The 15,419-nt window shown below is 41.0% G+C and overlaps 1 protein-coding gene across 1 annotated transcript in view; it reads left to right on the top strand.

Moving 5' to 3' along the window:
- LOC128508208 (stimulated by retinoic acid gene 6 protein-like) overlaps nucleotides 1-13,747 on the top strand; it is a 32,058-nt gene extending 18,311 nt beyond the window's left edge. Inside the window, exons 4-18 of the mRNA XM_053479431.1 lie at nucleotides 741-861; nucleotides 975-1,068; nucleotides 1,205-1,309; nucleotides 7,028-7,089; nucleotides 10,681-10,792; nucleotides 11,002-11,116; nucleotides 11,222-11,297; nucleotides 11,401-11,479; nucleotides 11,852-11,900; nucleotides 12,007-12,124; nucleotides 12,324-12,448; nucleotides 12,559-12,735; nucleotides 12,841-12,963; nucleotides 13,051-13,234; nucleotides 13,738-13,747. Coding sequence (XP_053335406.1) covers nucleotides 741-861; nucleotides 975-1,068; nucleotides 1,205-1,309; nucleotides 7,028-7,089; nucleotides 10,681-10,792; nucleotides 11,002-11,116; nucleotides 11,222-11,297; nucleotides 11,401-11,479; nucleotides 11,852-11,900; nucleotides 12,007-12,124; nucleotides 12,324-12,448; nucleotides 12,559-12,735; nucleotides 12,841-12,963; nucleotides 13,051-13,234; nucleotides 13,738-13,747 — 1,550 coding nt within the window. The remainder of the gene's footprint in view (nucleotides 1-740; nucleotides 862-974; nucleotides 1,069-1,204; nucleotides 1,310-7,027; nucleotides 7,090-10,680; nucleotides 10,793-11,001; nucleotides 11,117-11,221; nucleotides 11,298-11,400; nucleotides 11,480-11,851; nucleotides 11,901-12,006; nucleotides 12,125-12,323; nucleotides 12,449-12,558; nucleotides 12,736-12,840; nucleotides 12,964-13,050; nucleotides 13,235-13,737) is intronic.
- Nucleotides 13,748-15,419: the final 1,672 nt, after the last annotated feature.

The following is a 15,419-nucleotide window of genomic DNA, read 5'->3' as shown; positions in this document are numbered from 1 at the left end:
GACCTGCACTCGATCTACAGCAAGCGGTGCTTGACCAAGGCCAGGAAGATAGTGAAGGACCTCAGCCATCCCAACAATGGACTGTTCTCTCTGTTGAGGTCAGGAAAGCGATTCCGCTCCCTGAAGGCCAACACAGAGAGACTGAGGAGGAGCTTCTTCCCGCAGGCGATAAGGTCTCTCAATCACAATCACACCACCACACAGTACTGACCCACACATATGGTTTTTACACACACACTGGACATTCTGGACATTTGTTTACACTATTGGCCACTGCACAACTACACTTCGTGGTCATCAAATCAAATCACATCAAATCACTCCAGCACAAATCACTTTAAGCATATTTGCACTGCACAAGTCACTTTAAATATGTGGATTGCACAACCATGGACATAACCATTCTTTTATCACTATTTATTCGGCTGCTCTTATTGTTTTACATTTTTTCATATATTCTTCATATTATTTTCTATATTTTGTACTTTTGTGTACAGTTATTTTATTTTTAACTTTTATTTGTATATTTTTATTTTATTCTTCCCTAGTTAAACTTACCCTTTATTTTAATTTTTATATTTATTTCCTATTTCTATTCCTATTCTTTTATTCTAAGGTCACGAGCAGTTGTTGACAAAAAAATTTGAATTTGAAAACAATAGAGTTAGACAGTGATCTCAAACCTTCGAGCAGGGGCATATATAAAGAAGCATAGTCAATGATGTGTGTATGTGTCTCAGTGTTTGTGTACTTGATATCATCTATGGAAGTGGGCATAGTGAGCAAGCCGTTCTTCGCCTGCCTTTCAACACCACACAAAATGCTCGGTGGTGTTCTGGGCCTGCTGTATACACTCGCCTGGTAAACACAAACACACACTTATGATATTTTTGTCCCACTTCTCACTACTACCTGAAGTATATGACTGTTATAGGTGTATGTGTGTGTGTGTGTGTGTGTGTGTGTGTTACCAGGTTTATTGTGCAGCTGTGGGAAGTAGTCTGGTGTAAGAAAGCATCTACACTCAATGAGGAGGACTTGTTTGTTTTTTCTCTGCAGTATGAGTGGGTGAGTCTACTGAGAAACACAAATGCTGATCAGTGAACAGATTCTACTTATTCGAGAATACTGATGTAATATTACAAGATTTCATGTAATTGTGTGTGTGTGTGTGTGTGTGTGTGTGTGTGTGTGTGTGTGTCAGTTATATGATGCACCAAATTTACTGTCTTTGGGGTTCCTGTTCTTCCGGTTTGGCTTCATGATAGTGAATGATGTCCTGATCCGCGTGAAGAAACACAGCAATAAGGTCTCTCTCTCGCTCTCTCTCTCTCACACACACACACACACACACTAGGAATATGTCCAGTAGTTTAAATAAGAACAATAAATAGAACAAAAACCAACATAGAAGGAATAGCTATGGCACGAATGGAGGACAGAATTGGAACAGCTGAAAGAATTGGTAACTGCGCAGATAGTAAAGATGGAAGACAAACAACTCTGGTTAGCAGACAGAGATTATGGCTATTTATGCACCTATGAGTCACTAATCTGCAGGTGATCACTCTCAACATGTGGCAGATTTGCACTCTGTCCAAACTGAACACAAAAACGCCCTCTAGGGGTTATTCCTGACAAACATAGCCTCACTCCACACTGAGATTAAACAACACACCACACGGATCAGCTCCCTGCATTTGGTCGGCACTTTTTTCAGGACTGCAATGAGGACTAAATACTGATGAAAAGATTTCACAAATGTTATTTTATGCATGCATTCGCCTAAATGTTGTGCTACAATAGATTTTTAAAATCTTTTGTTAGTTTTTTTGATAGTTGTCTATAGCTAGACAATTGACAATAACTTATTACTGATCATATAAAGAATATATAGGTAGCCAGTCCTAAGGGGGGAATGGATCATTTTTATTTCTCACATTTCCCAAGTTGATGCTAATCTTCTATGTTCTTAGGCTCAGGATGCTCACTAAATGCTACTTTCTGCTTTTTGAAAAAGGTGATGTGAAATTCTTTGCCATTCATTTAAATGTAAAGCAGACCTATTATGGAAAATAAATGTCATGTTTAGACATTCATATGGGTCTCTAGTCTGCATGAACACACATGCAGTCAATCCCTTTATATTTTATTTTTTTTCTTCTTCTTTGTTGTTTAATGGTGGCTGGAATCCAGTATTCCAAAATTAAATGTTTAATATCCAAAATTAAAACATTAAATGTTCCCTACACTTGATGCTGCGTGGGCAGTATAAGGTACACCTGTGCACTACTCATGATGTCAGATCAGCATCTTGATGTGGCACACCTGTGAGGTGGGATGGATTATCTCAGCAAAGCAGAAGTGCTCACTATCACACATTTAGACTGATTTGTGAACAATGTTTGAGAGAAATGGTAATATTGTGCATCTGGAGTGAATTTTAGATCTTTAAGTCCATCTCATGAAAAATCGGAGCAGAAACAAAGGTGTTGCGTTTATATTTTTGTTGAGTGTATATACATTATGAATGAACACATTTATGAATATATATATATATATATATATATATATATATATATATATATGAATATGAATGGATTTTTGTGGAAAATCCCAACAGAATGTGTCCTATATAATATGTTTTTCACCGCCACATACATTGCTCCAAGCTCACCTGCTGCCAATTTCAGTTTCTCACACGCACTTGGACTCCTCCAGATTATTGTATGCCTTCATGATCAGTATTCTCACATTCTTTTTGCCCTAAGTTTTGGATCATAACCCCTTTAACAGAGCTTGCTTGTTTTTTTTTTACCCTATGGATTCTCTGCCTTATATCCTGTATTTTTCTATTAACAATAAGCTAATTATTTGTGGACTCACTTATGCCTCCACACTCTGACCCACATTTTGTTATTGATCAAGAAAATCTCTATATGTTTTTTTCTTTGCCAGACACATCTTCTTTAACTCACAAACTGGTTAGTGACTACTGCATCCAACACAGCTCTTTTACAGTACAGTATATGGCGGTGTCTCACTTCTGGATTCTTATCTTGTAACTCAAGCCACGCTATTACCAGCTCTTCAGGAGACCTCCCACACAAGCTGCTATGTCTCTTGCTTGTACTGTGTGAACTATCACTCATCTCTGCAAAATAATGTGCCTTATTCTACTGCTCTGTAAATGTGTCTTATTTACTCCTCTCTTCCTGTGCTTGGATCTCACACCTTTCCCTGCGCTGGCCGTGACTGTTTTCATGCTCCGAAGAGAAATGTTTCTATCTATTAGTCCACCACCAGCAGATTACCATTCTGCCTTTTACTCAGAGGAAATGGTCCCATAATGTCCAGCCCCAAAGTATGTTCTGGTTCAGAGTCTTCAGGACACTGTAATAGCGCATTTGGTTTGGTGTTCTCTGGCTTGTACCTTTGGCAGACACCATTGCTCTTGACATACTGTGAGATGTCCTTGTGAACTGAGGGCCACTATTCAACATCTGGTGGCATCAGCAGTGTTTTTAGCCTCCCCAGATGTCCACCTAATGGGTTGTCATGGCAATAATGTAAGAAGCTCTGTGTTAGTGATTGAAGGGACTACTAGTTGGTCCTTTTCCCCTTGTTTCAAGGGCATTTTATCATATAACACCATCAATCAAAAACCAAACTCCCTGGAGACTATAATCTGCTCATGCTCTCTACCAGTGATGTCAGTACAGTACTGATTAGCATCATTGCACGGAAAGCTGCACGGCTTGATGTATCAAAACATGGGCTGGCTAGCTAGTCCAAGAAATTGCCCCCTGGCCTTAAGACCACCTCCATTGAGCTGGTACCAAAACATTGCACTGCAAAGTGTCTCACCACACTTGGAGACCTGGGCATTAACACATCACTGTGCAACTGGCTCCTGGACTTTCTGATCAACAACAATCTCCGACATGTTTGGGTAGCTCTTCCACCTTCATCCTTGGCACCAAAGTACAACAAGGTTGTGTGATGAATTTATTTCTCCACTCCCTCTTCACAGATGACTGCAAGCCTGTAAATGGTACCAACACCATTATAAAGTTTGCAGATTACACAATGGTGATTGGACTCACAATGGTGAGGCAGCTTATAAAGAGGAGGTGGACCGCTAGCTGCATGGTGCACTGGAAACAACCTGCTTATTCACACCAAGGAGAGATAGGAACTCATAGTGGACTTTAGGAAGGAGAAAGGTGGCACAAAAACACACTTATTAATATAACACATTGTTTTATTTACCTTATTTCCTAAGATTAAGGACATTAACAAAAAGCGTTGTCTCAGGACAGCACACAACATCACAAATGAATTCTCTAACATTGCCCATAGGCTCTTTGCCCTTCTGCCTTCTGGGAGGTGCCACAGGAGCCTCCGGACCAAGAGAAGCAGGTCCAGGAACACCTTTTTTCGCCACAGAAGATTCCTTACTGAACTCTGTCCGCATTGGGTCACATACACACAGGGTCATATACACACTGTTCTGCATACCACTACTCTCTCAATAATCTCTCATAAATTTCAGCAACCACTTCATGATGTTCTCAAGGGACAATACTACAGAAATGAAAATGGGATACATAGTACTTTGAAGTGGTCAACATGCAGACTTTATTGTCTAAATACCTGGCAATGAAAATGAGTACAAAACTTTGTGTTGCACATGTTGTTGCTGGGACCCCCTTCCACTACTCCATAATGATATCACTAAGCTGCTGAATGTTAGACACATGGTGCTTCGCCACCTTCCGCTTGAGGATAAAGTTAGACATGAAACACCAATTAGCAATGGTTTAAGCAATAAACAGAGTATTGGCTTCCACTTGACACAAAAAGTCACTTAGATGCATGTGTACATGGGACGTGGCTTCTTGGAGCTGATTTTGCGATTGAGAGGGCCCACAACCTCCTCCCCACATCCTTCATAGGAATGTCAACTTTACAATGTTGTCTTTGATATCAACCACCATTGTTCCCCACCCAGGAGGAAGAAACTGTGTTCCTGTTAAACGATTTTCAGTACAAGGCCAATCACCACCGCTCAGCCTCCCCAAGTTACTACATTGGCAAAACAGTCATGCTCTCCACACGTGACTTGCCTCTCAAGGCCATGTCCAGGAAAATCTTTCCCCGATTTTTTCTTCATTTCACAATTACTCATGTAATTAACTTATGTTAAGTGAGACTGGTATTGCCATTGTCTATGCAAGATATGGCCTCTGGTGGACTGGGAAGGCTCTTCTCTTTCGACTCCTCCTCATCTTGTTTCTCTTTTGCAAATATTTTCACCTTCATAATGCTGTTTTCTTTAATTACTTTTTACAAATTGTCAAGTTTAACTACTTTAGCATATGAAACTTTTTTTCCTGCTCTGCAGCCGTGCATGCTCGCGAGAGCTCAACCACAGAACCAAACCACCAGCATTGGGACAAAATAAAACTTATCAAGCTACTTAAAACTATCTATATAAAAACTCTTTATGTGGCAGTGCTTTAGATTATAGTCCAATTTCAATATAGTTTTAATTTCAATTTAATTTATATAGAGCTTTTAACAATGGTCATTGTTTCAAAGCAGAAAATTCATGGAAGTGTGCATGTGTAAGAAAAATGTGTCTAGATAATAATGAGATTGTCTCTGATGAGCAAGCCAAGGGTGAAGGCAACAGTGGCAAGGGAAAACTCCCTAAGATGGCAAAAGGAAGAAACCTTGAGAGGAACCAGACTCAATCAGGGAACCCATCCTCATCTGGGTGATAACAGATAGAAATAATATAACATCATGTGAAAGTTCAATATAACAGAAGTTCTTTAAATTAACATGAAGACAGTTATGATCTTTTTCAAAAGGCATTTAGACTCTTTTTGATTAATTAAAAGCAAGCAGTAATGTAACTAATGTAACTGGTACTAAAACAACATTACTTACTCATCTTCTATACCGCTTTATCCTGTATTTAGGGTGGCGGGGGCCTGGAGCCTATCCCAGGAGGCTTAGGGCACGAGGCGGGGTACACCCTGGACAGGGTGCCAATCCATCACAGGGCACACACATACACATATTCACGCATTATAGGCAATTTGGGAATGCCAATCAACCTAACCAACATGTCTTTGGACTGTGGGAGGAAACTCACCAAGCAGGGGGATAACATGCAAACTCCATGCACACAGAGACGGGAATCGAGCCTGACCGGGAATCAAACACGGACCCTGGAGGTGCAAGGCGACAGTGCTAAACACTACACCACCGTAAACATTATAAAAGCTTATATTTATTTACAAAAAAAAAAAAAAAAAATAGCAGTTAACTTGATGATCTAAAAAAAAGCTATTTCATAATACAATATACACATAACACTAATGTTATACATGGTAATACCGTTCACCTCTATATTGCTTTTTTTTTGCTCCTCTTCTTGAGTCACTTCCTGCCTTGTGCACCTGAAAGTTTTCATTTTTCTTTACTAATTTTTTTAACTGTATATTTTAAAAGCACATAAACAGCAAAACTAATATACAGTATATGGTAACTGCAGAATTTATGCATTATGGTTATGTATGATAATCAAGTCATGATGCAAACATTGTGTAACAAAAAATCATGAGATTTGAGCATCATGTTGGACTAATTTAAAGTCTATTTCATTTTGTTTAACAATAGTATAATCAATTCAACATTTAGCTAAAAGTCAGTATTAAAACTATGTTAACTGGCAAAAATAATTGTACTAAATACATGGGTATAGGAGCACATGATGGTCACAAGTGGGCGCATTACAGACTTAAACCCTCTCATGTGGTGCCCCCAAACACCCCCCACCCCAGAGTCATTTTGCACTCTAGGCAACTGCCTATGTCACCTATAGTAAATCAGAAAGACAATCTTCCAGAAGGCAGGTAATATGTCACCTGGAAATTTGACAGACACATTCTGAAGACCTTTAAGAGTATACTGTGTGTGTGTGTGTGTGTGTGTGTGTGTGTCTGGCCTGCAGAAGGAAGAAAAGAAACATCAGTACAGATATGTACAAAGATTACTGAGGCGGCCTGCTGAAGTGTATGTACCCTCACTGACACCCTTACACTTACACATAAGTCTCTCATCAGCACTCATTTTACACACTAGTGTTTCAACTTCACAGTTACATCATCAAATCCATTCCTGAAATATACAGTCATGACAATGATCTACAAGAACTAAACTGAAACACACACACTCCCACACACACAAAATTTCCAAGATGGCGCCGGTGAGGTCGGCTGCCGTCGCGACTGCTCCGACCACCATTTCTTTGTTTTTGTTCTTTAAGTTAGTTTTTAGCGTTTTAAAACCAGTCAAATTACCACCATGGAGTACATTAGTTATGATAGAGACACTCTTGTTTCTATTGGTATACAATGTACTCACAATTTGAAGTTTTTAACCCGGGATCCGAGCTGGCCGAGTGAGATCCTGAGGAAGAACAAAGGACGCGACGCGAAGCGGCGGCCCCGAGGGAAACGAGCCGGCGTCAAGAACAGGCTGAGAGCCCGTGCACACCGCACACCTCTGCCTAGCATCCTGCTCGCCAACGTCCAGTCACTGGAAAACAAGCTCGATGACCTCAGGGCCAGGATAAAGTTCCAGAGAGACATTCGGGACTGCAATCTCCTCTGCTTCATCGAGACATGGCTGAACCCAGCGGTGCCGGACCACGCCATCCAGCCGGCCGAGTTCTTCTCGGTTCACCGCATGGACAGGACACGGGACTCGGGGAAGTCAAGGGGAGGCGGCATGTGTTTAATGGTAAACAGCAGCTGGTGCAACAGCGCGAGCATTGTTCCTCTTACACGATCCTGCACACCAAATCTGGAACTACTGTCCATCATGTGTCATCCTTTTTATCTACCTCGGGAGTTTACATCGGTCATAATCAGCGTCGTTTATATTCCACCACAAGCGGACACGGACACTGCCTTATGCGAGCTGCATGAGGCACTCACACAGCACCAAACACAACACCGGGACGCTGCGCTCATTGTGGCGGGGGACTTTAACAGTGCCAACCTCAAACGCGCAGCGCCGAACTTTTATCAGCACATCACCTGCCCCACCAAGGGCGAAAGGACACTGGATCATTGATATACAACTGTCAAGGACGGCTACAAGGCACGATCTCGTCCACCGTTTGGTAAATCCGACCAAGCCGCCATCTTCCTCATGCCAAAATACAAACAAAGGCTGAAACAGGAAGTTCCAGTTCAGAGGGAGGTCGCGCGCTGGAGGGACCAATCAGTGGCCGCGTTACAGGACGCACTCGATGACGCAGACTGGGACATGTTCAGAAACAGCTCCGATGACGTCAGCGTGTTTACGGAAGCGGTTGTGGGATTTATCGGGAAACTAGCGGATGATACCGTGGAAAAAAGACTAGTAGAACGTTTCCCAACCAGAAGCCGTGGGTGGATAAAACCATCCGCGACGCTCTGAGATCTCACACCGCTGCCTACAACACGGGACTTGGGGGGGACATGGAACCATACAAGGCTGCGTCATACAGCGTCCGGAAGGAGCAGCGCTACGGGAGAAAACTAGAGCCACAACTCCAACAGAGTGGCTCTAGGAGCCTGTGGCAGGGACTAAGAACAATTACGGATTATAAAGCACCAACAACCGGTATGATGAACGCGGATGTGACTCTGGCAGACGAGCTGAACACTTTCTATGCTCGCTTCGAGGCTGCAGCTAAAGACGCTAGCGATGCTAATGCTAGCGGCGCTAACGGCTACAGACAGGAAGTCACTGCCAGCACCGGAAGCGCGTTCATCATCACCGAGCATGACGTGAGGAGAGCCTTCAAGAGAGTGAACACCAGGAAAGCAGCAGGACCAGACGGCATCTCAGGCCGTATTCTCAGAGCCTGCGCAGACCAGCTAGCACCTGTGTTCACTGAGATATTCAACATCTCTTTATCTCAGTCGGTGATCCCCACATGCTTCAAAGAGTCCATCATTGTTCCTGTCCTGAAGAAACCACATCCTGCTTCTCTCAATGACTATCGCCCTGTAGCCCTCACTTCAGTAGTGATGAAATGCTTTGAACGCCTGGTCAGAGACTTCATCATTTCTTCACTACCAGACACACTGGACCCACTACAGTTTGCATACCATCCAAACCGTTCCACGGACGATGCAATCTCACATCTCCTCCATACATCTCTCACTTACCTGGATACTCGGAGGGGGAATTATGTGAAAATGCGCTTCATCGACTACAGCTCTGCATTTAATACCATAATTCCCTTCACACTTACCACCAAGCTGGAGCACCTGGAACTTAGCTCATCCATGTGTCAGTGGATCTCCAATTTTCTGACTGGCAGACCACAGGCAGTAAGGATGGGCGGACACGTCTCAGCCTCCATCACTCTCAGTACTGGAGCCCCCCAGGGTTGTGTTCTGAGCCTCCTGCTGTACTCTCTGTACACCTATGACGTAGCGTGGCCACTACCAACTCCACCACCATCATCAAGTTTGCTGACGACACTGTCGTGGTGGGCCTAATTACCAACAACGATGAGACGGCCTACCTGGAGGAGGTTGGAAATCTGGAGAACTGGTGCCAGAGAAACAATCTCCTCCTGAACGTCAGCAAGACAAAGGAGCTGATAGTGGACTTCAGTACAAAGCAGGTGAGGAACTACCAGACCCCCATCATCAACAGGAGCCCAGTGGAGAGAGTGGACAGCTTCAGATACCTCGGTGTTCACATCACGCAGGACCTGGCACGCTTGAGAGACTTTAGACTGCCCTCCAAAGTGCTCAGGAATTTCTACTCCTGTACCATAGAGAGCATCCTGACGGTAGGCATTACAACCTGGTTCGGGAACAGCACCATGCAGGACAGGCGAGCTCTACAGAGGGTGGTGTGTTCAGCTGAACGAATCATCCGCACCGAGCTCCCTGACCTGCACTCAATCTACACCAAGCGGTACTGGACCAAGGCCAGGAAGGTCATGAAGGACCTCAGCCACCCCAACAATGGACTGTTCACTCTGTTGCAGACTGGGAAGCGATTCCGCTCCCTGAGGGCCAACACAGAGAGACTGAAGAGGGGCTTCTTCCCGCAGGCAATAATGTCTCTCAACCACAACCACTATGCAGAACTAACATAATATTTTCACAATCAATCAATCAATCTTTATACATCCATGGACACTATATTCCACGCACATCACATCTACACTACATGTTTATATTTACATTCTGGACCATTGCACATTTAACGTTTACATTCTGGACCATTGCACAAAGACACTTTAATAACCTTTGCACAAAGTCACTTTTTCTATCCATATTTGCACACCATTATATTTCTATTTGTACAGTATATTTTTATTTTCAGTTTCTATTTTTAGTTCTATTTTTCCTAGTTACATTTTATTTTTATTTTTTTATTTAAATTTTCTATCGTATTTCTTTTATTCATATTTATTACTTTATTATAAGCTTTAATTCTCTTTTTAAGGTCACTGGCGGTCGTGTAAGCATTTCACTACATTTCGTACTGTGTATGACTGTGTATGTGACAAACAAAATTTTAATTTAATTTGAATTTGACACACACACACACACACACACTCAGACTAAGACTTGTTTTACACTCTAGGTTTATGCAGAAGAGCTGGTTCCAGAGGAAAGTGTATGAGTGGGACCCATATTTTAAATTCCCAAATAGGATCATCGCCACTGTTGTGCTCTCCTTCCTTGGAGTATACCTGGTATGTGTGTGTGTGTGTGAGAGAGAGGGGGGAGAGAGAGGGAGAGAGAGAAATGTGGAGGAGAATTAAAGGCCACAGAGCAATTATGTCTTTTCTCTGTACAAAATAACCACATCTTTCTGGCTTTGTGTGTTTGCTTCAATGGATTTGCAGCATAGTGGGTGGAGTCAAAGCAATCAATTTATTATCTGCTGTGTGATTTTGTGTAGATTGTGTTAACTGAGCAGATCCTATCTTCATGGTGTACTAAGATGATCTACGGTCCCTATTTTTATATCTTTGCAAATGAGCCAACTTGGACAACTTACCTAAACTATGCAATATGTGAGAGCTTGACCTTTTGATCTATTTCATGAACTAACATGATATTTGTTCATTAAATGTTTATGATAAATAAGAATTAAAATAAGGAGTTGTTCTTGTTTTCAGATACCTGGTACGTCACATCAGTGTGTGCTGCCATCTCATCTGTCATTAACATAAGTCATGTGATGGTCTATTACAGGTAGAACCCAGTAAACATTGTATATTGACTGAGTTTTAAAAGATGCTTAAAATCCCAGGATTATGTTACCTTAAATCTTTATTACATTTTATTCCATCAACAGAAAGCACATTAAATCATTGTGGGCTGGAGAGAAACAATATCTGCCGAAGACATTCACACTGAGACCTGCTGTTAGTCTGGTGAGTGTGTGATCACAAAGGGTAATTCCTACATGCACATGCACCTGGCTACATACACCCCTCAGCTCAAACTCAACGAGTACTCCATGCACTGCGCCCAGAATATGATTGGCTTGGGTTTGACCCCTTTAAGACTCAGTGTTAAATCAATCTTGAAGCATATAACATATGTTGGCCAAAAATTTCATTTAGTTCAGTCATCTTTAGTTCAGTAAGCACTTTATTCTGGTCAGGGTGATGGTGGTTCTATGTGGAGAACACTGGGCTTGAAACAGGAATACATTTTGACCATCATGAACAAAATTCCATCACACTTGCATTTACATATCAATGGTGATACAAATGGTGATAATCTAAATCTCGCATCTCCAGGCAGGACTTTTGAAATATCCTGGCTATCAGATTGCTTTCACAATGTGGGGTGAGTTCAGCTGATCAAAGCTTATTCTAGCAGGTCACTTCTAAAACCATTTACATGCAGGTCAGTACCCTTCTACATTTTTTCCTGAGTCCTGATTTTTTTTTAGGTTATCTGATCGTTCACTTGGCGATGTTCACAGCTGGAATGGTTTTTGTATATCTGGTTATATCACCGATTCGGGAAAACGGCTTCCTCTCCTGGCTGCTCGACCTGATAACCTTTCTGTACGTCACAGTCTATTAGTCCAGCACTCCAAAGGTCCTTTTGTTTATCCATCACTTCATCTGTCCATCTCATTATCTGTCCATAAAACCATCATGCCATCTGTCAATCCAGATATAAAAATCATAGATGCTTTTTATTTTTGACTTCTAATTAATAGTAACATTAATTAATATTTACGGATTTTGTCATAAAATACAGGACAAATTTCTTCATTGTGTTCACTCTGATGAAGCTTCAGCGTATTGTAATAAAATGGGTTTTTCTGCAAGACAAAACCTCACCTCATGATGAAGAGAAACCACTGGCACTCAATAACAGGTCTATCAGCTGGCTCTTATTATTTATTATTATTGTAATAATAATAGTCCAGTGTAGTAGTAACAGTAATGGATAAATCATGACGTGCATACTTTGTCTGGATAATAACTTTTCTCCATCCTCCACAGGAAAGCTTTTCACACCTTTAACTACTACCTCTTCTTCTTTAATGTAATCCTGGGCTTGGGGAGCTGTGTGCTGAGGTTAATCAGGAGCGCCATCGTGGCCTTGTTTCTTGTGTCACGTATCGAGCGGACCGTAATGCCTCAGGGCTTCAAGAAATTAGATGCAAGTATGAAAATGCTTAATTCAATCATTTAATATTTACTCACTACAGTACAATATATACAGTACAATATATTCTTAGCATGTTTTTTTTTTGTCTTTTTGTTGGCAGGCCACTGTACATGGGTGGGAATGATAATAACGGATCATCATCACAATAATCCAGTTCTGGTGTGTTTCTGCCACCTGCTGGTCAAACACAGCCTGCTGAGTGTTCAAGTAGATGTAAAACCAGGTAACCATGAATAATAGTAGTAGTAATAATAATAGTAGTAATAATAATAATAATAATAATAATAATAATAACACATTACTGTTCTAGTATGTTCACCAGCATTTCTGGCAAAGAAACGAGCTCACCTTCGCTGGGTTCTTGTGTACACCTTGCTGAGGAACCCTAAACTCATCCTGCTGAGGAGGAAATGCTGGAATGCAAACAGGGAGGAGTTAGAGCACGCCTTCATCTGGGCCATGACAACACACAGAGGGAATAAAAACACCATCAAGTCTGTCCAAACACTAATTTCTGCCTTGCATGGGTAAATACACCACTTTTTTCCCTAGAAATATAAAAAATCAAGTATTTCTAACTTTACAGTTCTGACTCTCTTACTCGTTTTATTTTGTCTGTATTTATTCCCCCTGAAGTTCCTCATTTGCCTCTGAGATTTGATGGGAGGGTCTGAAGAGGTGTGTCCTCCTTAAATCCTGAAGCAGAAAGTCCACTGATCCCTTGCCGCCCCTACTCATCACTCCGAAACACTCTAATAGTGAAGTTTTGTTCTTGGCCTGCGTTGTGATAAATACATATGCATTTAATTAACATATCAAATAACTTGAAAATTGTTTATTCAGACATAATCCAAAATACAGCATATAAAGCATGTTTATTATCTAATTACCTTTTTGTGTGACCACAGCATGCCTTCTCTTTAATCCACATTAAAGATATTATTATAAAACTCAACATGTCTCGTGTACATCTGTGTACATGTCCTGTCCTAAGCAGAAACCTGTGAGCAGTAAAAATTTACAGTGTATGATATAGATTATTATTAAAACCCTCTGAAACCTTGATCTTATTTTCCTTTCCTGACTATCTGTATGTGACATTTTGCTCCGAGCCGCAGGGACTGATGATATTCGGTCCATTTCCCTGTGACTACACACGCAGTCTTTCCACTTTCAGAGTAAAAAATCCAATCTCCTTAGACCATGTCCAAGTTTGCATCTGCATTAATTTGTCATTACACCTGTCTGATCTTCATTGATAAATTTAATGACTTAGATAAAGCTCTCTTTATATATATTCATGTCGGTACACTGAGGAGGCGAACGCAGATGCATGGTCAATATAAACAAATTTATTTAGCTTTAAAGTCCACACAAACAAACAAAAAAAAACACGACACTGGTATATCTCCCCAGTCTGAGTCTGCTGGTGGGCTTAGCAAAAACAAACCGAAAAAAGGAAATACAAAAGAAATCACTTCTTCCACCTTGCGTTGGACACATAGGGCTGACACTCTCTCAACCACGACTTTGACCTCGGTGGAGGTCTTCAAAAACAGACCTGGTCCAGGCCTGCAAACACTGTTCAGTCCTGGGGGATAAGATACACAAACATACGAGATTTAGACTGACAAACAAAGGTGCACATCAGTGAATGGGCAAAGGGCTACAGGCTCGACTGGAATAAATAGGGAGACACACGGGGTAGACACAGGTGAACTTTATTTGGTGCTAAAGACATATAGTGAAACAAGCACACACGCAGACACACTAGGTGGAGACAAAGCGGCGGCTCAGTAATCCTTTGAGCCAGATCTTATTCCCCAAGGATGAGGTGGACCACGTGACATACACTACAGTTCAAAAGTTTTAGAACACTTGCAAATTTCTTTGTTTTTGTTTAGTGATTTATTTTCTACATTCTACAACAATACTGAGGATTTCCAAACTATAAAATAACACATATGGAATTAGGTAATTACGTAACAACAAGAAAAACAACAGTTAGTTGTTATTTTAAGACACGGAGGTCAGCCTTTCTGTAATAGTTCTTGCAAGAACAGTATTGTCAAGTGCATTTGCAAAATCCGTCAAGCACCATAATGAAACTGGCTCTCATGAAGGCCGTCCAAGGAGGGTGAGACCAAAACCTACCTCTGCCGCAGACGAGAAGTTCATTTAGAGTCATCATCCTAAAAAATGACCAATTAACAGCACCTCAGATTAGAGGCATTATGAAGTCTTTACAGAGCAGAAGTAGCAGAAACATCTCACCATTAACTGTGAGATTAGTGCATTTTTTGGATGCCTTCAGCATTTCTTTACAATGTAGAAAAAAATAAAAAACAGGAACCATCATGAAGTTAGAAAGTGTTCTAAAACTATTGAACGGTATATATAAAGAGAGCTTTATCTTAGTCATTAAATTCATCAATATTTGTCTTGAATATTATCAGCTTGTATATAAAAACACTCATATATCAAAGCAAATTATGCTTTGCTCCTATAAAAAATAATAGAAACTTTAATGATTTGTTATGCAACTTAAAAATATGCATATGAAATAATTAATACAAAACATAAAAAAATAAACAAAAAAACTGCACTTTCGAAGTCTTCATCCGAAGACTTGCGTTGAATTTATGTCTCAGGCCACCTTGCGTACGGACAAAGCTGTAA

The sequence above is a fragment of the Clarias gariepinus genome, chromosome 20 (assembly GCF_024256425.1).
Source record: "Clarias gariepinus isolate MV-2021 ecotype Netherlands chromosome 20, CGAR_prim_01v2, whole genome shotgun sequence".
In the NCBI taxonomy this organism is placed as follows: domain Eukaryota; kingdom Metazoa; phylum Chordata; class Actinopteri; order Siluriformes; family Clariidae; genus Clarias; species Clarias gariepinus.
Note: the sequence above shows the minus strand (reverse complement) of the source record. Positions and strands in the feature narration are given on the sequence as shown.